This window comes from Coptis chinensis, chromosome 5 (genome assembly GCF_015680905.1).
Source record: "Coptis chinensis isolate HL-2020 chromosome 5, ASM1568090v1, whole genome shotgun sequence".
NCBI lineage: Eukaryota > Viridiplantae > Streptophyta > Magnoliopsida > Ranunculales > Ranunculaceae > Coptis > Coptis chinensis.
In genome coordinates this window covers 69,363,443-69,385,569 of record NC_141460.1, presented here as the reverse complement: position 1 = coordinate 69,385,569, position 22,127 = coordinate 69,363,443, and the positions used below count along the sequence as shown (strand labels likewise).

Below are 22,127 nucleotides of genomic sequence, written 5' to 3'. Positions count from 1 at the left end.
ATGAAGAAATAGATACTGAGCTGCCAGAGTATGTGGATGTACCAGGACCTGCAACAAATGATCCAGTAGAGATTGATGTTGAGGTTGGGTTTAAAAACCCACCTAGACAACCTCAGATTGATCAGCTTGACCCTGGTGAGAGATACCATAGTATAAACTCATCAGATGAAGAAATAGAGTGGCAGCAACCAAGGAGTGATGAGTTTTACAATTTTGTATATGAAACCTCCAATGTGTATGTGGATGAAGGAGAGATAGTTATGCCAACATGTTCTGATGAATGAAAAGTTGGCATGGAGTGGCCTGACATTGAAACTCTAAGGCATGAAATTTCAAATTATTACATAAAGAATAGATTTGAAGTTGATATGAGGACTGTTAATGAAAGGTACAGGATTAGAGCTAAATGTAAGGGTAGCTACAAGGGTAAAGACTGTCCTTGGGCTGCTTATTGGAGACTGAGGCCTGATGCCTTCACAATGAGATTAAGTACATTTGTAAATGAACATATATGTTCTGCTGATCCAGAACTGAAGAATGGGATGGCTGATGCAAATTGGGTTGCAAGAAAGATTGCAGCACAAATGAAGGTACATTACAAGACCATGTCTCCAAGATTTATCATGGCTGAAGTCATGAGAGGAGATTTCCATGTTAGTATTAGCTATTGGACTGCTTGGCATGCAAGGTTGAAATGTTTGCAAGATATTCATGGTGACTATGGAGCAAGTTATAACATGTTACCTGTGCTATGTGATCCGGTATGTTATTTATACCCTTATATATATTTGTAAATAATTTGGTTGTTTATCATAATGGTGTTTGAACTATTTCAAATGTTTACTTGATACAGATTTTGAAAAGTAATCCAGGATCCAGAGCATGTTATTCTAGAACTGATGGTACTTTGACATTTGAGGATATGTGTGTTTGTTTTCTTGCTTCTTTGCATGGTTTCTTGAATGGTTGTAGGCCTATCATAGGACTAGATGGATGTTTTATGAAGGGGAAGTATGGAGGGCAATGCTTAAGCATGGTGGCCTTGGATGGAAACAATGGCTTGTTTCATGTGGCCATTTATATAACTAGGTCTGAGAATAAAGATAGTTGGATTGGGTTTTTGAATATAATGAAGAAGTATGGAATAGATGAACATATGGAACCTGTGACATTCATTTCAGATAGACATAAAGGATTGGTTGAGGCTTTGGCACATGAATTTCCTAGGAATCCCCATAGGTTTTGCTTTAGGCATATGTTCAAGAATTTCAAAAAGTACTTTAAAGCCAAATACTTAGAGACTATAGTTTGGGGTGCAGCTAAGTGTTATAAGAAGCTAGAGTTTGAAAAGTTAATGGAGAAGCTAGGAAGAGAATGTACGGAAGCCAAGGCATGGTTGCTACAAGAAGATGTGGAATGTTGGGCTAGGTCACACTTTGATCTTACTACAAAGTGTGATCATATTAGCAACAACTTCTCTGAGTCTTTTAACAATTGGATATTGGAACTGAGGGATAAGCCAATAGTTCCTTTTGTTGATAAGTATCATACATTGTTAATGTTTTTTCTGTACAAGAGGAGAGAAAAGGCCAAGGAATGGGATGAGGATAGTCTAGTTCCACAAGTGGAAAAGAGAATCAAAGAACTGATAAAAAAAAGTCCATTGGTATCATGTGGAATCAAGCAATGAGGTGGTGATAAGTGTTAAAACTGAAAATGGAACTAGATTTTGTGTGAACTTAGTTGACCATGAGTGTAGTTGTATGAGGTGGCAGTTATCTAATATAGTTTGTGTACATGCAGTGGCAGTGTTGTATCCAAGGAGAGTGTATTGGAAAGAATATTGTAGTAGCTATTATTGGGTGTCAACCTACAAGCTTGCTTACGTGGGACACATCATGCCAATGCCTGATATGTCTGAATGGCCTATGAATTGTGTAAGTTGTAGTCTATCCGTAATTAATGATTGTGTAGTTTCCTAATCTCAAAAGGACTAACATATATTATGTATGTAGGATCTTGAAAGACAAATCATGCCACCTCCATATGTCAGAGACATTGGGAGGCCCAAAAAGGCAAGGACTAGAGGAGCAGATGAAGAAGTTAATCCCAACAAACAAATCAGACTTTGTTCTAAATGCAAACAACCAGGACACAATGCCAAGACTTGTAAAGGTCTACCTACTGCAAAGAAAGAAAAGCATGGCAAAAAATCTCAAGAGGAAACTCAAGCTTGACTCTGTTCGGATGAAGCTCTAGAATCCACTGAAGCATCACAAGCATCATCTCCTACTCAAGCATCATCATCAAAAGTAACAAAGAGGGTTTGTTCTAAGTGCAATCACCCAGGACACAATACCAAGACTTGTAAATGTCTTCCTACTGCAAAGAAAGATAAGCATGGCAAAAAATCTCAAGAGAAAACTCAAGCATCACAAGCTTCAGCTCCTATTCCAGATGAAGCTAAAAAAATCCACTCAAGCATCACAAGTATCAGCTCCTATTCCTGAGGAAGCTCTAGAATCCACTCAATCAAAATCACCAAAAGCAACACAGAGGGTATGTAAGAAGAAGTATGTAGAATCAACTTCTCGAAGGACCGACTCAACCGGAAGCATCCAAAGCAAAGTCGCAACAAAGTCAACTATTGAAGCGGCTCCAAAATCAAGTTTGCAAGCATCTCGGGCTTCATCGAAACTCCTCAAGTTAATTTCGGCCGCTAACTCGACGACTTTTGGACCACCAAGAGTAAGAAGATCAAAACTGCTCAAGCTCAAGTTTTTAAGGTATATTTTGTAATTGTTTTAAGTTACAATATGCTCCTATGTTAGACCCTAGTTGATTAGCTTAAAATTATGTTATGTTACGTTATCGCACACGGAACAAAGGCACACATTTGGTGATTTCTTGTCTAAGCAACCAGGCAAGTCATCCACTAGTGTGCTTGAAGCAGCTGAGCTAACATTTACTGCTGGGGGAACTGTCAGGGCACCAATAGCAACCAAAAGGCCAAGGCCACATAGACCGGGATCAACTCCATTTATGCGGTGAGGACCCGGCATCTCGGCCTTGGGTGCCACGGGGGCGAGTGGGGGATGCACCATTCAAAGCAACTAAGAAAATCGCCTCCTCTTGCTCCCCGACCCCTTGCCAACATCAAGGAAGAAGTTTCAAGTTGTCGGACCCAAGTGATGTGGGTGCGTATAGGAATGGAGTGAATTGTTTTTGTTAATAACTCATGTCGGACATTTGGTTAAGGTTATACTCAGTTTTTTTTTTTTTGTTAGTAACTCTCATCGAGAAATGGTTAAGGTTATATTGTTGATTGTTTGTTCATAATGAGCACATGAAAACACAACTATTATGGCTATGGCTATTCAAGATTGTAAATCAAGGATATCTGTGTTTGAAAATTTATGTTTGATTGTACCTGTGTTTCTCTGGTTTGAGGATTGGTTTTTTATTGTACCTGTGTTTCTCTGGTTTAACCAATAAGCCTTATCACCATAATAGTAGTGATAACTGATAACAATATAAACATGGGTACCCTATAAACATCCACTTTCAGACTTGGCACGCAAGCATGATAACCAACATTATGTATACTAATAAAAATGTGTTATAAGAAAGTGGGTACCCTAAGAAAGTCAAACAGACAGGGTACCCAAATAGACAACTCAAGGTACCCAAACAGACAAAATGGCAAAGAAGAAACAGACAGACAACATTTCAAAACACAAAATCAAGTTCACACAGAACTTTAACAACATTTCCATTTCCATTTCCATTTTACAGAGTGCTCAAAACACAAAACACAACATTACAACATCAAAACAAAACATTACAACATCAAAATAAAACATTACAACATCACTTCATCTGTTCTTAACAACATCAAAACAAAACATTACTCCCTAACTTCTTAACAACATTACAACATCACTTCATCACTTCTTAAGCTTCGGCAAGGGCACACCAGCAGCAGCAAGTGCTTGAACCACTTCCTTAAGTTGCTGCCTTTGTTGAGGTGCTGCTTGTGGTGGTTGAGCTGTAAGTGGAAAGACCCTTGTAGATCTCCTACCAAATCCACGAGCTGGAGCTGAAACTGCAGATACATTTCTCCCTTGAGCTAATTTGACCAGATATTCAAAACCTGGTGGTAGAGCATCTGCCTCTTGAGCTGGAGCTACAAGTGCATTTTTTCCCTCAAGGTGATCTGACCAGATGTTCAAAACCTGGTGGTGGAGCATCTGCCTCTAGAAAGCTGGACCTCGAGCTAGAGCTACAAGTACATTTTTCCCTCGAGCTGATCTCTCCACATGCTCATAACCTGGTGGTGGCCAATCTGTTTCCAGATGCTCATGATTTCCACTTCCATCTCCACGTTCCATCTCTACGAAACAAAGTTCCCTACACTTACGGCATGAAGTCATCCTCAACTTATCATTTTTCAACACCACCTCCATGAAAACCCTACTATTCACCCTTGCTTTCAACATAGTTATGACAGCAGCACAAGATTCCTTTATATTGTCATGATCCACCTCCATCGAGCATAACTTGGCCTTCACCATTTCTACACTTTTTGTCAGACCACTTTTGAAAATGGCGAAAACCACCACGAGTAGCTTTTATAGAAGTCTTTACTCTTTTTGGAACCTGTTAGAAAGATTTTTATAGAATAATAGAAAACAATACAACACGGTCTCCAATCTTTACCTTAATCTACTAACAACATTCATTCTTACCTAAAAGTAACTTCATAACTCCATCCCATTAATGAAAAAGTAACTTCATAACTTTATAACATATTAATTCCCAAGTCAAAAGTCAATGAAAGTCTAAGAAATAGTTATAAATCAAAGTTTTAGTTGCTATTTTTAGTAAAGAAATAGTTCTAGTAACTCAAAGTTCTAGTCTAAGAAATAGTTCTAACTACAACTAGAGGAATTACACCTGAAGTACAACTAACTAGACAGCTATAATAACTAACCCTAATAACTAACAAGTATGTTGAAGTACAACTACGACATCACTGATATGTTGAAGTACATGCATTCCCAATCTAAACATATAGTTAGAGAAACAACCCCAAGAATATTATTTTTAATTTAGACTTGCCTCCCCAATATAAACCTATAACTAGATAAACACCTCCATTCTAAGATAACCATAAACCCTAATTTCAAAAGTAAAATAACCATAAGATAACCATAATGCAAACAACCAACAACCATTTGACTTTGATTTTCTTCACCTCCAACTCCAATTGATGATTCACCATCTTCAGTTTACGATTTTTTGCTTTTAAAGCTTCAACTCTTGCCTCCAATGTTTCTTCTTTGTTCTGTTGACGATTTGGATTTTTATCAACCCAGTCGAAAAAGTGGCAAGACAATTCTGGGTTGTTCTTGTTGTAATGTCTGCATCCATAGAACAATCGACCTGGGTTCGTGTATGTATTGGACCTTTTAACAGATACAGGATCTCCATGATAACAAGTTCTTTGGGATGAACAAGAAGCAGAAGACATTTTAGTAATTGAAGATGAGAGCGTAAATTTTAGGGTTCAAAATTTAGGGTGAAAAAGTGAACAAGATGTTTACACGTGTCCTTTTATTTTTCAAAATAAAACTCGGTCTTGTGAAGTCAAGGGCTATTTAGGTAATTTTATATTCGAAAGGGTAGTTTGGACATTTCACAAGGAGATAACGGTCAAACTGCATTGACTTAAATGGAGTCTGAGTTTGGGAGGGCAAGTCTAATTTCCCTAAATTTGGGGGGGCAAGTCTAATTCATCTTTGAAATGGGGGGCAAGTCTAAAAACCCAAAAATAATTTCACTAAAAGTTATTTTTCTATGACTTCAATTCGGACGTTTGATGTACTTCATTGTATGTGAAAATTGTCATACATGATAATGACGCAACTGCCGTAAATTTGATGTATTTGACGAGAGTGATTCTGTCCAAAGTCCAAACGACCAACCGTTGAAATTGAAATTGGCAGCCATTTATTTTCCACCTTGAAATGATTAGCCTTGAAATGATTAGCCTAGGTCTTAGAGGTTTGAGCTGTGGCCTGTGGCTCGATCTTTGCTAGCTTGAATGCCAAATTGCCTAATAGAAACGATATTAAAATATCAAAAATTAAATTAAGAAAATTAAAGAAACCACTATTTCAGGCTCAAACAGCCAAGAAGAGTATTTTTCTTTTTTTTTTTTCTCAATGAAATTCATAGATATAGCCATCCGAAAAGCATTATCATTTATTAATTTTTATTTTCTAGAATGAGAAGAAGAGGAATCAGTTGGGTTGAAATTATATTCAAGGATCTCATAACATATATATTTTTTTTTTCTTAGGATCTTGTTTAGGAGATTCATTGAATTGTAGAGCGCACGTCCCTCTTCGTGCTATGTATAACTTCTTGGCGTCATTATATGAGGTAAGTTTGGTAACTTTGAAAGCTCTCTCCCTCAATGCCTCTGGCATGAACAATTCACAAGTTGTTATTTGGGTCCATATCATAAATTCATAGGTCACAGTTGGCAGAATGGTGAATCCGTCCGTACATCACAAAGTACCTTGGCTTTATCTTTAATCTATAGAAAAATGTGGGGTTGAGCAACAGTGTTTTGGTATACGTCTTAGGGGTAATTTGATAATTTACAGTTTTTTTTTTTTTGAGAAATAAAATAGTAATTTAATATTTATAATTTAATAAAAAAAACTCAATAGAGCCCACGTAGGTACCACTGCACAGTGGCTAGTTCAATTATATTATTGCACGTGTCTGTCTACATGACTTTTTTTTTTTTTTTTTTTGCTAAAGCTGTCTACATGACTGGTATTCACATATAAGCACATTTGTTAACATACAATCCTGTGTCCACATAAAATTCTGTTCAAAGTGGAACTGGCCTATTAAAATTGGATTCCTTGGTAAAAGTTGCGCTGTCACTTTTTTTACTGACTGTATTTTATTAACTCTGTAAGTTTTTTACACTAGATACTAATATAATTACAGATTGTTAAATTATAAAATGCAATGGGTAAAGGTACAAATAATTACACTCCCCACTAATAATTATTAATGTTGCCGAGACCTAATATTTGGGGGTTCACATTTCGCCATGTGGTAAGGAAAATGTAAGGGACTCGTTCAACATTACTATAAAAGTAGGTATATAGAGGAGAAAAAGCTTGATCGATAAGCAAAAGTACATCTCCTTTTGTACAACAGCTCTCATTTGCTGGTTACTTATAATAAGTTATAACGGCTCTCTCTCTCTCATGTTTGCTTCAGTGCTAAGCTTAGGATTCAAATAGAAAACAAACTTTTACTTGTAAAGTTGCAAATGACTACAAAAAGTCTTGCTGCTTTACGTGCTTTTTTTATATCTGAAATAGAAACGACGATTGCAACATCCAACCAATTCCAACCAATACACTTTGTGTCTAAACTCAACTAATGTCTAGGGCAGGTCCATTTTCAATGCGTGTCCATATCTTGTGACTAAAATGACCCCATTGTCTAAGATACCTATATGGTTTATTAAGGCCGGGCTTCTTATATTGTTTAGTCTTGGAATAATTATAGTACCACTATATGAGTATATGATCAGTAATTCAGTACAGTATGCGAAATATATATGTCAGGCTCTACAATATTTCATATATAGAAAAAGGTTTAAAGTAGGGTTAACTAGTATTACCCTCTACTAGATGAGCCAATTAAGATTTCCTCCCCACTAGATGGGAAATTAGGGTCTCCCCCCTAAATACACACAAAAAAAAAATCAAAGTGAGTTGACCGAATTTTTTTTGTGTGTATTTAGGAAAGAGACCCTAATTTCCCATCTAGTGGGGGGAAATCTTAATTGGCTCATCTAGTAGGAGGGTAACACTAGTTCACCCTTAAATCTATTTCATAACTTCTCAATATATAGTCTTGGCTCCATTAAATTTTTTTAAGATAAAAAATAATACAATCTTTAGCAATATTATCTTAAAAATAAAACGTTTTATAACAACTTAGATGACTATACATTTCATAGATGCATGAAAATATATGAATAACTACTTCATTTTTTGGTTAACACAATGCATGAGTACTCCATTCCTTCAGATTTTTGAGTAATTTAAGAAAGAATTTGTAATTTGCTGCATATACCTAAAACTCAGAAACCATGTGCTCAGAAATACATGCATTTTGCTTATAGCAACCCACAAATGAAATCCGGAACTAAAACTAAGGGGCATGGTTGGCAGCAAAACGGCCAGTTGGAGTACGCTGACAAACCGTGTCTCTTACGAGTTTTCCACCGTCCATAAACCTAAAATTAAGAATACCATTTAGCCCCACATGTTTTCCTCGCATATTCTGAAAACCGCGTATCATAGTCCACAGTTCCACACACCATATAAATATAGCATTACTTCTCCTTACCATCAAACAAACTCACTCAAACTTCTCTACTTAACAACCTTCCAAAATCATTATTATCACTCAAATATTCAACCTCTCAGCATTCCAACTACTAGCTAGAGCTTACCAGTACTTAGTACATACTGATATTGCTTGCACCTGATATTGATGCAAAATTTGAATATGGGGAGGAAGAAGACCATTTTAACTCGCCGAGCATGGAACCTTCTTCGAATAGCCTTGTTATGGGCTAGAAAAGGTGGTGCATTGCGACGAGGATTAATGGTGGAACTCCGGCTTCTACCAAACTATGTTAAGAGTCTTCGCCTTAAGCATCGTGATTCCATTCATTATAGAGAGAAAGAATTCTCATTCGACGAGACACCGTTGTTCAACTTCAAAATGCACCGGCCAGCTTCATTGAGATTTCACATGCCTAGTTTCCCATGTATCAAACCACAAGTAGATTTTGACTATGATTTCAATGGAGATGATGGAGACAGTGTATATCACCAAGAAGTTAGAAAGAGTTATTTGATAGAAGAAAACTATGGTTGTGGCTTTGATGAAGATGAGAGGATACATGGTGAAATTGTAGCTGTGGAAGATGAAGCAATCGATCTTAAAGCCGATGAGTTTATAGCAAACTTCTATAGACAAATGAAGATGCAAAGACAGATTTCATATTTACAGTATGATGAGATGCTAGATAGAGGAACAAATTGATCGCAATATTACTTCTTTAGTATACACAAATATAATATACCTTGTGGTATTAGTTTCTTTATAGTAATTCTTTTAGGATATAGGACTGCGGCATTGTTGTAGATACCTGAGGCTTTCTGTATTGAAGCCTCCATTGAGTTTTCACACGCTTTTCCAATAAATACAGCTTTTTAGGTTCATTGAGTTATTTTTCCTATTAGCTATATAGTTCTCTAATTCGACAGTAACTTCCCATCTCTATTAATTCAAACACGATTTAGTACAGAACAAAAAATCACAGCTCATGGATTTGTTCCAAATTAAGGGAACACTTGGATTTTGCCCATGCTAATGATGATAAATATTCTGGTTCATGGTTTCGGTGTGGGGTTATTTTCTGTCCAAGCGAAATGATACATATTCTGTCCATACCACATAGGGTAGCGGAAGAAATGTAAATTAAGTGGCTGATGTTTTAAGAAATGCAGTGTTAAACTTGTTCTGTAATTTGTCCCACGAACAAAATCATGAGGCCAATTAACAAAAAGAAACATAATAGAGGCAATTAATGAAGAGAGACGTACGTTGCAGGAGGGTGGTGAGTGGTTAGTTGGTTACAGTATACATAGAAAAGGAAACTAACCAAAATCATATTTCTGTGCAGTATTTCTATGAGAAATGAGCTGTACGAGTTCAAATCCAATAAATAATACGTTGATAATTTGACAGAACATTCTTTGTTGCTTCGTTGGATTGCCTAATATTAAAATCAAACTCTACAATTGACATCCAATACATAAATCCATGATCTCTATCACCTAGTTTGCGTTATTAAATACGCGTTAAACTGGAGACGTGTATCATTTTTTATGGTTAAGAGTTTCACTACCAAAATTTCCGAGTACGGGTCAATCTTCACCAGTGATATCAATGTGTTCGTCAAAATTTAAGGAAGCCTCTAAAGGTCAACCTGATAGTATTGTTGATTCATCGAACTCATCCTGGTTTATAAGGATCCAAAATGACAATTGCTATTTGCTAGAGGGTCTAAAACCATCTTTACATGTTGCAGAGCAAGCTGGAAAGATGCTAGTAACTGCCACTTCCGTATTAAACATCTTCGGAACCAAATACAAGAATCCTACTTTTCAGAAGTTAGATTGCCACTATTATACGCGTTATACTGGTATTGATTTCAAAATGCATATTCAACATAATAACTCCTAGTTGAACACATACAATATAACGATCAGTAGATCATTTTTCAGTTCCAATACTTCTAGTATTTCTGTTCATAAATTAAAAGCAGTAATGAGGAAACCAATATGACTCATTTCCTATGAAACATGGACACTGACACACGGACGTGGACACGGACGCGGTGTCACGATCATATCCTAAATTAGTAGGACGCGGTGTCACAATCATATCCTAAATTAGTAGGACGCGGACACGGCAAGGACACGGATATTAAATGATATTTTAATATATATTTTTGTTGATGTAATATTAGATTTTAAATCATCATATCAATTCAAGATTTATAAACATAGTTACAACAAAAGGAGACATAAAGACATCTCACATAACTATACAAGTCATGTCGGAGTCCAAATCATATCCAACACGCGTCCAAACTGTGTCCAAATTGCGTCTAGGCCGTGTCCAAACTACCCTAGCACATGGGGGATACACGTGCCGCGTCGGACACGTGTCCAAGCCACGTCTGATGCGGACACGGACACAGTGGAATTTTAGACATGGCCGTGCTTTGGAGCTCTTTTCCAATCAAAAAGATGCAAGCTAAATAGTATTTGCAATTGCCTATCTAATTTCTACCTCAGACTGTTCATAAATTAAAAAGCAGTGATTAGGAAACCAATGTGACTCATTTCCAATCAAACAGATGCAAGCTAAATACTATTTGCAATGGCCTATCAATTTGTACCTCATACTGTCATTACACGGCTTTGGAGTTCAAATGCCGATCCAAGAAAGATTGTAATTTTCCAGAATGCTAGTGCACACCAACTTATAAGATCATCCATTAGGGCCAAGAATCTCATTATGCATGTCCACCACTATACATCTTGTGTTTCTCTACAAGCAAATATATGTAGTGTAAGTGAGGATTCTAAGACAATAACCAAAATAGATATTTCAGATACATAATATAAGATGAACACCAAGTCACCAATTAAGCAATATCCTAATCATGACTCAATTAGATGTTACCCGTGATATCTGAATTCAAATTGGCTTACCTCGTAAAGAACAGACGTAAAATCTCTGGATCAGATACTAACTTCCATTCTGATGATTGTTGATATAAGCTTGTAATTGCCCCGTTGCCGCTAATATCAAACCTACAATGGCAAACGAGAGTTGAGAATAAAATATTGAACATATAACTTTGCTGTTCTAACTGTCTTTTTTTTACATAATAGTGCTTTCCTAACTACAAAATATATAGCACACTTTCTACATAAAATTCCCAGATTGCTTGTTCCTCATAACCTAAATGAAGCAAACAGCAAAAAAGAAAAGGTGACGGGAAGAGAGGGTTGGCCAGAGCCAAGTACCTAACATGCTCACTGGATGATACTAGGGTTCCCGGAATACAGTGGTTGGTGGGGACTACTGAAGAAGATGGAAAGCCAAGAGAGTCAGAGAACCATAGGAAGAGGGAGATAGCTTTGGTACTGAAGTTGATTGAATGTGAAAGGGCATGGCGGGAAATTGGCCAAAAATCATATAAAAAAAAGACTGGATACACATTACCAACACTTGGCGTGAATCCAACTTCGGAGCTGATCAATGCGCAAACAAGGAAGCTGGCCTATTAAAGGGCACAAAACAATGGTAGAGTCACAGAACCCCCTTTCCTTACAAGGGCAGAAAATCCGGACATGACCTATTACAAAATCATTAATTATTTGTGTAAAGGAGGTTGGCTTCGCCACTCTTATTGCTGAATGCCTGAATTTCAGTTCCACTACTTGTAACAATATATTTTTCTTTTTCTTTTTAATGCAAATTACCCTTTAGTTTTTTATTTCTTTTTTCATTGGCATGCATCAACCTGAATTCCAACCAGATCAAAATCAAGTTTAGGAAATTCTACTCACAAATATAAGAACCTAAAAAATGTTCAACGGTTTAGGAGTCATGAATCCAGTCTGGTTCAGGCTCAGATACGGCTTACAATGAAAGAACCAGTAAACCAATCTCACATATGTTCAAGTTTACATTGGCTGATATATTAAAATTGGGGCTAAACTTGTCCAAACTAAAACTCTGGCCCATTAACTGCCACCATGGTCATGTTAATGAAACGCCAATTCTCCTAGCACTGATAGTAGAATTTCTAAAACACAAATTACAAAAAGACTATTTATCCTAGTGCATTTACCATATCTTAATTGGAAACAAACAATAACGCTTATAAATAAAGACGCAATAGGATTCTACATACGGTGTAGTTTCTCCACAAATTACCTAGAAATAGAGCAGTAGGTTGGCCAGGACGTGATTTAAACTCTGGGTGAAACTGAACTCCCACATAAAATGGATGGCCTGAAAGCTCCAAAATCTGCAGAGGAATAACAAAACTCACATATACATGTCGTTGGCACATATAAAAAAAACCTATTACACGAGCCATGTATACCTCCATTCTGTTTCCACTTTCGTCTTTTCCTACAAATTTTAAGCCACCTTCTTCTAGCCTGCCAATGACCTCCGGATTCACCTACATATAGATTTTTGTCATTAAAATGAAACTAAAATTCAGAGAATAGATAACATATAAACATGTGTGATTACTAATATACATTTATTTTATTTTCTTATAATAAAGAAGGTTGTGAGAAACTTGGTCAATCAATAAAGTTGAAAAAGATTACCTCATACCGATGGCGATGTCGCTCATCCACATAAGAGGAACTATGGTACCTAAACATTCAACCTTAACTTAATAAGGCATAGCACAAGAAGTGACAACTTGACGCTAATAGTTCACACATCAAACTATATCAACTAAGAACAGATAGTTAAACACCTGATACTCATAGGGTTATGTACAACCAAGAAAAACAAGCGACATCCATTCAAGGAGGCCTTGTAGCCACCAGCGTGAAACAAGTATTAATATGCCCAACATTGCAACAACTAAATCACCCTAACCATTTCATGTTATATGCAATGCACCATATTTTCCCAAGACAATGAGAGGAGTTTGGAAGGTCAAATAATTGTGCCATCATAACAAGCTTCAAACGGTAAGTATGACACTGGTGAGCGGTCGGTGGTCTAACGTTCTACCAGACACTATATTAAGCTAAGATGCCGTTATAACTTATGAAAAATAGATCAGAGGATCAGACACATACAGCTTTGATGTGATGCAATCAGGAGTCTGAAAGTGCGTTCTTCGGGATCCTAGCCTCATTGTACTTCCCATATGCGTCCTTGAGCCCTACAAGTCAACTGAAAATATTAAAAAATAACCGGACAAACGTTAAACCTCCTCGTGTGGGAAAGAAACAGCATACCTCTGGCATGAAAACTATAACAGGATCAGGTGTTTCAGCATTGAACTCTTCACTGTTTGCTTTTTCCAGACCCAAAACCTGATAGATTCCAGAACCAAGCACGGAGAAGACAACAGATATTACAACACCACACCAGTGTGAAAGTTCTGAATTAAAAAAATAATGACAAAGGCAGGCTGCATACAGATCTAGCAAACTCAATCACGGAAATCTGCATCCCCAAGCAAATTCCAAGATAGGGAACATGATTGTCTCTGGCATAATTTGCAGCCAATATCATTCCTTCCACGCCACGATCTCCAAATCCTCCAGGGACCAAGACACAGGCTGCATTCTGCAGATATAACCATATCAAAAACCAATATAGCAACAAATAACAAAAAACAAAAAACAAAAACAGGACAGACAAACAAAAACCCAACAACAACAACAAAAAGGAGTGCCAAGGTAGAGAGATTTTATACAATGTATATTTCAACCTGTTGGGAAAATTAAAAAAATTTTAAATGAAAAATATCAACTGATGTATATTTCAACATGCCAGTGTAGAATTTTTAAAAGTTGAATGTATAAAACCCGGAACAGTTCCATTATATCCAATATGGGGGGTTATAGCAGGGAACTGTAATGTGGTGGAGTTTTGTAAGACCAGAACATGCTACATGAAGAGGTACAATGGTCAAATGTACAACTTTTGGCAGGTAACTTCAGCTACCAACTGCAAATAGAAATTTATGATATATGATTAACTCCAAAACTCATGGTCGCATGTGCACCATGATCCACCATGAAATGGAGTGCATCTGTACACTCTCCTACTCTAAGTGGGTTTATTCTAGTTATATGGTCTAACCTTTTACTGGTTTTTGCAATTAGTCAATTGCATAATGGGACACAATGACAAACCTCAAAGTCATCCTCATGTCCAGTATCTATGCAACAGCCTCTTGGCCCAACTGGCACTTACCAAGTTAGGACGGTGACTGATTACTGGTATAGAAGTGTCAAAGTTGTGCAAGGAAAAAATGTAGATTGACACAAGAATAATACAAAGTCAAGGGCTTACCCTTAACGTCTCCCATGCGGCAGCATGAGCTTCCGGTGCCTGCATAGTAACATTTTGCTCAGATTATAAGTACGAAATGAATGCAGAGGCATAGAACTTCAATAACTCATACCAATTTGGCACTATCATCTTCCAGGTCAGAGGCTGCAATCCAGTCAACTGATGGCTTCAAAGAGCGTGCAATACATGCATGCAGTAGAGCCTGCCAAGTGCAGCACAATGATGCCATTCCGTCAGAGAAAGATAACTCAAGTATATAAACCATTCTCAACGAAATAACTCAAATATGAGGAAGCCAGTCTCAGAAAGGTGTGGAATTTCATACATTAGCATTGGAAACACACAAATAAACTGTTTGTCAAGAAAATCTACTTAAAGCATTTAATGTAAAAAAAAATACAGAAAGGTAGGCAAATCATAAGTCCATTCTAAGTAACATAACCTACTACCACAGCCTACTGTAGACTGAAGTCTCATCTAGAGTAGATCAGACCAAGCTAAGAAGGACACGAGATAGTTCATGTTTACTAGGGTACTGAAAGTAAAATAACAATTACAATTATATAAAAGGTTTGCTTCTTCCTGGAGGGCAATGCTGTTTGAAATTAAGATGTAGTGACTTATACGGTGGGAAATACATCAATCCAGATAAACCTCCATTTGACGTGTAATTATATCCATCATAACACGCAAGTTTCATGTAGGTTCCTCAACTGGCTGAAAAATAAATAAATAAATAAATCCATCTGATCTTAATATCTCATCACAGCATATTTGTATAACATGGGATTGTAATCAAATCCTCACATACATCACATGTGTACTGGGCTCTTTTATCAAACAAATGGATCATTCCTGTATCAAGCTGGGACTGGATTATACCAACTCTCAAGCTTGAAAGGAATTGTTAAAAATGGTTTCCAATACCAAGATAGTCTCATCTTTCATCTTAAATGTTTTTCCCCATATGTAGGACACAAGAATCCAGGCATTAATTCATCATTCTATTCTTATTTTTTCAATTTTTCTTGTTCCTTTTTGGGCACTCCTTATTAACCCACAATAGATGACTGATCAAATTATAAACCCACTTTTAGAAATTTTTTTGTTATGATCATCTTACCTTCACAACGGACAAGTAGGAATCAGTAAGACCAATATACTTCCCAACCAATGCAATCCTAACCTGCACAAAGGTAAGGCATTGTTTATTTGCTACTTCTTTAAGGAATACGCCAAAAACAAATGTACAAAATGGTAACAGTACTAACAGAATTCTTCAGATTATCATAAGTCTCTGCTCTTTCAGTCCACTCTTGCAAATGAGGAGGTGTGGCAGTGCTGAAACCAAAGGATGACCAGTCAGTTAACAAGTGTAACATCAACCTAAACTCTATCATCTGAGTGGAGTGTCAAGGTGTTTTTGATATTTAGTATAATGGTCTGGAAATACTGGACCGCAACAGTATATTGGAATCTTATTAGGTATACGATTTCAAAAAAATCAAACTTTTCGAACTGAACATAATTACAAACATGAAAGCTTACCTTAAGCAATTTAGCTGTTTCAAAATCGCAATATGAGCATCTTGATTCTGAGATAAAGGTTGCTGGTCAGAAACTTAGGCAAGGAACAGAGAAGAAAGTCGAAGACAAACAAAATAGACATATTGCTCAAAATACATCAGTGCACTCACCCGAAGTAAGAGAGGGACATGCCAAATGTTTGGGACATCATGGATATTGAGAATGTTACCGACCTAAAAACACAATGGAAGATGAAACATACTTTCATTATTGCAGAGATTAAAGACGGCATTGAAAAACGTAAATAAAAAAATTACTTTTGAAGAATACATGAAGCAATATACAATCAATTACTCACTGGAACATGGCAAAACTGTGAAAGTTTCTCCTTTGTAGTCTCCAACAGCGGCTGAAAATGACAAGAATGCAGTAGATATCTCAGTATCTCACTCAAACTAAGAAAAATACACCAAGAAGAGCTGACTAACATGCAGCAATTATACAACTATGGCAAACATAAGGTGGAACACAGAGACGAACTAGTTGTCCAGACTCCATATGACTATTCCTCTAAAAAAATATTGGCACAACACACGCCGGATTGAAGCAAAATCCGGTTTAGCACAGATGTTGAATAATAGATGACCTGATACACTGCATAGTGCATACAGATCAACTTGCCACCACAATATGTTGTGGGTAAAGAAAAATTGAAAAAACAAATTGATGCTGATCCTCTGGAAAATATCAACCCCTCTAACATCCTCAAAGACCTTTCACAACTTTAGCAGGACACATTTCATGGATGAGGTTCAAAGACACATAGGAGCAAACCAACTAAACAGTGTGTTTTAGATAGTGAAGCAAACGGTCAGCCATCCAATATGCGATAATATAAGCCATAACTTGTTGCCTTCTATTAAGCCGTATTTGGCATTTTGGCAACATAACTAAGATAACGTATGTTGAATAGCTGACTTGTAATTAGTGCCGAAGCTATATTAGCATTTTGCACATTAAATTTGGGAGATTAATATTTTGACAAGAACAAACGGGAAAACATAGATAGACAAATCTTTGCGAAACTAAAAGACAATGAAAAAAAAAAGAGAGGCAGGTTATTCACTCCCAACCAACACCTTGGCATCAAATGTTCACAAAATACCCCCTGCAAATGAGTTGGTTTTCTATCTAGTGGATAAAAACTAAAGTGATACGGTCTGCCAAACACGAAAGTGAATTTAACTCGGAAAGCTAGATAAAACAGAGATTACCTCAGCTGAACGGCATGCCAACAAATGAGGGGTCAACCCCAAGGCCCTCAGTTCTCTCACACTATGCTGCGTCGGCTTTGTTTTCTACACATTATAAGCATTATGTCAATGAAGACACCAAGCTCAAAAATTTAAATTAACAAAAAATTAGACAAATCAAAATTAAAAGAATGAACTCCACATTTGACAAGTTAACTCAGCATGAAAAACACACAGTATGAGAACCGAAAGCAAAGGGTGGAAATAAGATAGAAACAAGAGAATTACTTGCTCACCCACAACACCTAGAACTGGTATGAGGCTCACATGAATGAGGCAGAAGTTATCCTGTCCTGAGAGGAAAATGAAAATGCAATATGAATAACTGACGTCGCAATGTCTAAAATGTAAAGTAACATACACAAATATTTGGCAATTGTCATCCAACAATATATGCAGTCAGACACCTACGTTTACGAAAAATTAAGTCTTAACAATTAGTTAACTAGACATATTTTAATTTTTTTAAGAAAAATAATCAGGTCTTCCAGTGTATCTGATATAACCCACCAACTGTGTGATCCAGATTTTACCCGAATGTGTACCTCAGTTCATAAGAGTTCAAGATACAGAGAACATGTAAAAAGATCAAAAGCAAGGATGCTAGGTGATATGCCAAAAAGTAAATGTTCTTACCAACTGAAAATGACAACTGCCTCAGAGCCTCGATAAATGGCATTGATTCAATGTCACCTAGTAACAAAAAGATTTCAAATAATTATATAAGATAAAAATTAAACAAAATCAATACATTCTTCCACAACAACACATCAAAAAAAATCATGCTCTTATAAAACACTTACCAACCGTCCCGCCCAACTCAATCACACAAATATCCGCCGGGTTATCTTTTCCATCAACTGGAATAAGAGAAACCGATTCTATCCAGTTCCTAATAGCATCCGTAATATGTGGGACCACCTAGAGTCAGATCGATTAGCCATAAATTATTATCCTTGAACATTGTGGTCCATTTTACTAGCGTGATCCTTTCAAAAAAGAGAAATAAAAAGATCAAGTTTATAAACAGCACCTGAACAGTTTTCCCAAGATAATCACCCCTTCTTTCTTTATCAAGGACGGACTGAAGACAAAGAATAAATAGGTTATCTTGACGATCTAGAGAAGACTTTAGGTCTTGTCTTAAACTAAAGTAAAACAATATTGACACTGAAAGAATTAACCACCTGGTATATCTTCCCGGTGGTTATGTTATTGTCCCTAGTAAGTCTCACGTCCAAGAAGCGTTCATAATTTCCCAAATCCAAATCAACCTTTCAAGAAAACTGAATCAGTACAATCAAAAACAAATCAAAAGTTCAGCAAAGATCTATATAAATCTCAAATCAAATACTAGACAAACATCCAACAACCAGTGAGAGCAATGTGTAGTGGTGTAATAGCGTCAACTATAATCAGTAACATGTAGCTTAATGGCTCATCATTGAAGCTTTCCCCTAGTACCCTAAACTTCAGATAACAAGAAAAAATCTTTTATTTGTGAGTGGCATGAGAACAGAAATATACTTATATCAATAGGTATACCAATTTTGGCTTGACTCTGCAAGTCATTTTGCGTTATAAAGGTCAAGTTACAAAAGTGGGCCCCATATCCAAATTCGACAAACCAAACCAACGTATCTGGAAAACTAGGATCCTTTTAAGTTTCCAGTATTCCTGAGATACAAATGGATCAAATATGATTTATACTTAAACCCATTTCATACGCCAGTCCATCCCCCTATATTTTGCTCCTAAGAACAGTTTTCTATAATAGTATTTCTTGTATACCAACCAAAGTATACAAAATTTGAGGGAGGACACAATAAACGTGCCTGCTCAAGTTTAAACAAAATCGATAATCACAAACTCTACCTCAATTGACATAACCCGATAAAAGCTACTGTGGGATAAAAGTTGAGCCATTGTACAAATAAGGTCTTGTGTATCCAATATATTTAACCATGGTAATTGGTAAAAAGTAAAATCAGGAGTTGATAGGATGCAACCTAACTCTCAAATTACAGATCTGAATGCATAGGCACAGCCCAAGTCTGATCACCAGAGCACGCTGAAATTCTCCTTCAGTTGTCTTCCCTATGTACCCTCACTCTCCCTTTAAGTTTCCAGCACTACACTCTCTCATACTAATATACCAATCCCACTCTCCATGATACTAAGCACCGAAAACAAATGAAACTGATATGCAGCTATAGACATTCAACTTGTAAACAATTATAGCTAACAACCTAACTGAAAAACAATCACTTAATATCAATTTATCTAGTAAGCATTTAGCCAATTGGGGATCATAATGATGTTCCAGGAAATGAATTATGGAACTGCTTCTAGACTAATGAAGCGAATACCTTCTAGAGGCAACTGGTTATTACTAATCCATATAATCTCTTTCTATTAAGTCAATTGAACAAAGTAAACAACAAAATCACATATAGATATTGTACCATTTTGCAACTAACCAGTAACTCTAATTTTTTTCATATTCAATACAGAGATATATATATAAAGAAAGACGAAAGCAAACCTCGCCACCGTCATCGAGTACAAAAACCTCCCCATGTTCAAAAGGAGACATTGTACCAGCATCTGTGTTCAAATAAGGATCTGCATGCATTCATGGTTTATTCGTTCAGTAATAACATTTACACAAATATATATAAATAAAAAGGGGTGAACTGAAATCAAGAAAAGATTAAAACTTTGTTACCTATTTTGATGGAAGTAACACGAAGACCACATGCTTTAAGAACAACACCAATACTACTTGCTGTAACTCCTTTGCCGAGTCCACTCACTACTCCACCCGTCACCAAAACGTACTTCATTTCTTTTGATGACTCACTTTGAGGTTTTAGCTATTTGTGACTTTGTGAAATTACTGAGGCGGGAAATAAAAAGGTTAAGGAAGTGGACCTTCAGGGCTGTTGTTGGGCTTCAGACTGGAGTCCAATATAATAAAATCCACCAATGTAATTTTAACTTTCTAATTTTTATTTTTTATTTTTTTTTCGATAATATTTCATATATATATTATATAAACTAAATATGAAGTACATCTGTGTTCTGAAAGAGAAGTGGAGGAGGCAAATGTCTGGCATTCGCAGATGCCCATTTTGCCAAAATATGGGCCTCCCCATTAGAAGTTCTAGGGATCCATTTACATATAAACTTACGAAAACTAATACTAAGGTTTTGAACAGACAGCAAAATTGGGTGGCAGTTCCAATCTGTAGGAGATGAGCCTCTTGTGACGACAGCAACTAGGGATTGATTATCACCTTGAATCTGGACTTCTGACAACCCCAGCCTATTGGCGGCTTTTTAATGCCACTTCAAGCAGAGAGAATTGCGTGTTCAAAGACTAGTTGCATGAAACCTTGAATAAGCAGCAGCTATCATGAGTCCTTCCTCAGAGTAACAACAAGCTCCAGCTGCAGCAGACTTCAACAACCTATTATAAGATGCATCAAACATAATCTTAGGCCATACCTCAATATGATTATCATTAACAGTATCAGGACTCATATTATGGTATGAAGATTCGGCATCATCAAAAGCTTTAATGCAAGAAAGCCATTGTCGCAGAGAATCCTTCCAAATGGCCTGACTAGATATGACAATCCCTTCCATTCTTACTTTATTCCTGTGGCACCAAATATAAATAACAGCATAACAAGATTTCATGTCTCTTATCCTCCCCTTGGCAGTAAAACCTCTCCAAAAGAAGATCAATAAGCTCTCTACAATTGTTAACATTGAGATTATCCATTAATATTCTAACAGAAGTTTGAGATCCAAACCAGACCATTCTGACCCATTCACATTGTGCAAACAAGTGAAAATTTGTTTCTAAACCTTTCCCACAAAAGACATAGGATGCATCCCCTTTAAACTTTCTTTTCATCAGACATTCCCCAGTAGGAAGACTATATCTATAAACTTTTCAGAGAAATATTTGTATCTTTGCTTCAACCTTTAGGCTCCATAGTCTCTTCAGGGTTAGAGGGTTTAGAGAGGAGCTCTGACCAAGATCATCTACCAGACATAACAGATAGTGGGCAGACTTAATAGAAAATTCTCCTTTTTTTGGACCTATCCAAATAATCCTATCCCTTGTGACATCAGGTCTAATGGTGATAGAGGTGATGGGGTTTTGAATTGGGCGAGGAAACAATTCTCCTACCCTATTTAAATCCCAAGAGTCTGATCCTGTAATGATTAGGTGATTGACCTTTACATCTAGGAGATTAGGCTTATAGTGATGGTCCAAAAGAAGGAAAGATTTGTTATTCAAGGAGAGCCATGGATCAGTAAAGATGGATATATCTGATCCATCTCCCACTGCCTAGAGAGAATGTTCATGGATAAATTGGAGATGTTTACAAATCCCCCTCCAGAAAAAGGAGCAATCCCTTGGTAATTGATAGACATCTTTATGTTACCACCACTTCATATAGATTGACTTAAAAAAGCAAGCCCACGAAGAAATTTTATCTGAGAAAAGTCTCCACA

The 22,127-nt window shown here is 36.7% G+C and overlaps 3 protein-coding genes across 3 annotated transcripts; 2 read left to right on the top strand and 1 right to left on the bottom strand.

Annotated features, from left to right (window-relative positions):
- Positions 1-293: 293 nt before the first annotated feature.
- LOC147498589 (uncharacterized) lies at positions 294-2,237 on the top strand. The gene is made up of 3 exons (XM_086563278.1): positions 294-761; positions 854-1,666; positions 2,016-2,237. The coding sequence occupies exons 1-3, from the start codon at positions 294-296 to the stop codon at positions 2,235-2,237; spliced, it is 1,503 nt and encodes a 500-aa protein (XP_086419404.1).
- Positions 2,238-8,461: 6,224 nt separating this feature from the next.
- On the top strand, positions 8,462-9,335 carry LOC147498588 (uncharacterized). The gene has a single exon (XM_086560545.1). It carries the CDS (start codon positions 8,599-8,601, stop codon positions 9,154-9,156), a length of 558 nt encoding a protein of 185 aa, XP_086416671.1. The 5' UTR covers positions 8,462-8,598; the 3' UTR covers positions 9,157-9,335.
- A 1,652-nt stretch (positions 9,336-10,987) lies between these two features.
- Positions 10,988-20,518, bottom strand: LOC147498587 (uncharacterized). The gene is made up of 23 exons (XM_086560544.1): positions 20,323-20,518; positions 20,140-20,219; positions 18,782-18,868; positions 18,628-18,678; positions 18,398-18,515; positions 18,231-18,287; positions 17,823-17,887; positions 17,556-17,639; positions 16,640-16,690; positions 16,452-16,514; positions 16,303-16,349; positions 16,026-16,095; positions 15,878-15,940; positions 14,867-14,956; positions 14,755-14,793; positions 13,873-14,022; positions 13,689-13,766; positions 13,527-13,612; positions 13,041-13,089; positions 12,806-12,886; positions 12,634-12,727; positions 11,400-11,501; positions 10,988-11,235 (listed from the first exon to the last, which is right to left on the bottom strand). Exons 1-22 carry the CDS (start codon positions 20,438-20,440, stop codon positions 11,437-11,439), a joined length of 1,686 nt encoding a protein of 561 aa, XP_086416670.1. The 5' UTR covers positions 20,441-20,518; the 3' UTR covers positions 10,988-11,235; positions 11,400-11,436.
- Between the last annotated feature and the right edge of the window lie 1,609 nt (positions 20,519-22,127).

Coding starts and splice junctions, on each gene's coding strand:
- LOC147498589 (XM_086563278.1), top strand. CDS start 294: ATGGAGTGGCCTGACATTGAAACTCTAAGGCATGAAATTTCAAATTAT. Junction 762..853: donor TACCTGTGCTATGTGATCCG/GTATGTTATTTA, acceptor TACTTGATACAG/ATTTTGAAAAGTAATCCAGG. Junction 1,667..2,015: donor TGATAAAAAAAAGTCCATTG/GTATCATGTGGA, acceptor TTATGTATGTAG/GATCTTGAAAGACAAATCAT.
- LOC147498587 (XM_086560544.1), bottom strand. CDS start 20,440: ATGAAGTACGTTTTGGTGACGGGTGGAGTAGTGAGTGGACTCGGCAAA. Junction 12,887..13,040: donor GACATCGCCATCGGTATGAG/GTAATCTTTTTC, acceptor ATCTATATGTAG/GTGAATCCGGAGGTCATTGG. Junction 11,502..12,633: donor ACCTACTGCTCTATTTCTAG/GTAATTTGTGGA, acceptor TTGCCATTGTAG/GTTTGATATTAGCGGCAACG.
- LOC147498588 (XM_086560545.1), top strand. CDS start 8,599: ATGCAAAATTTGAATATGGGGAGGAAGAAGACCATTTTAACTCGCCGA.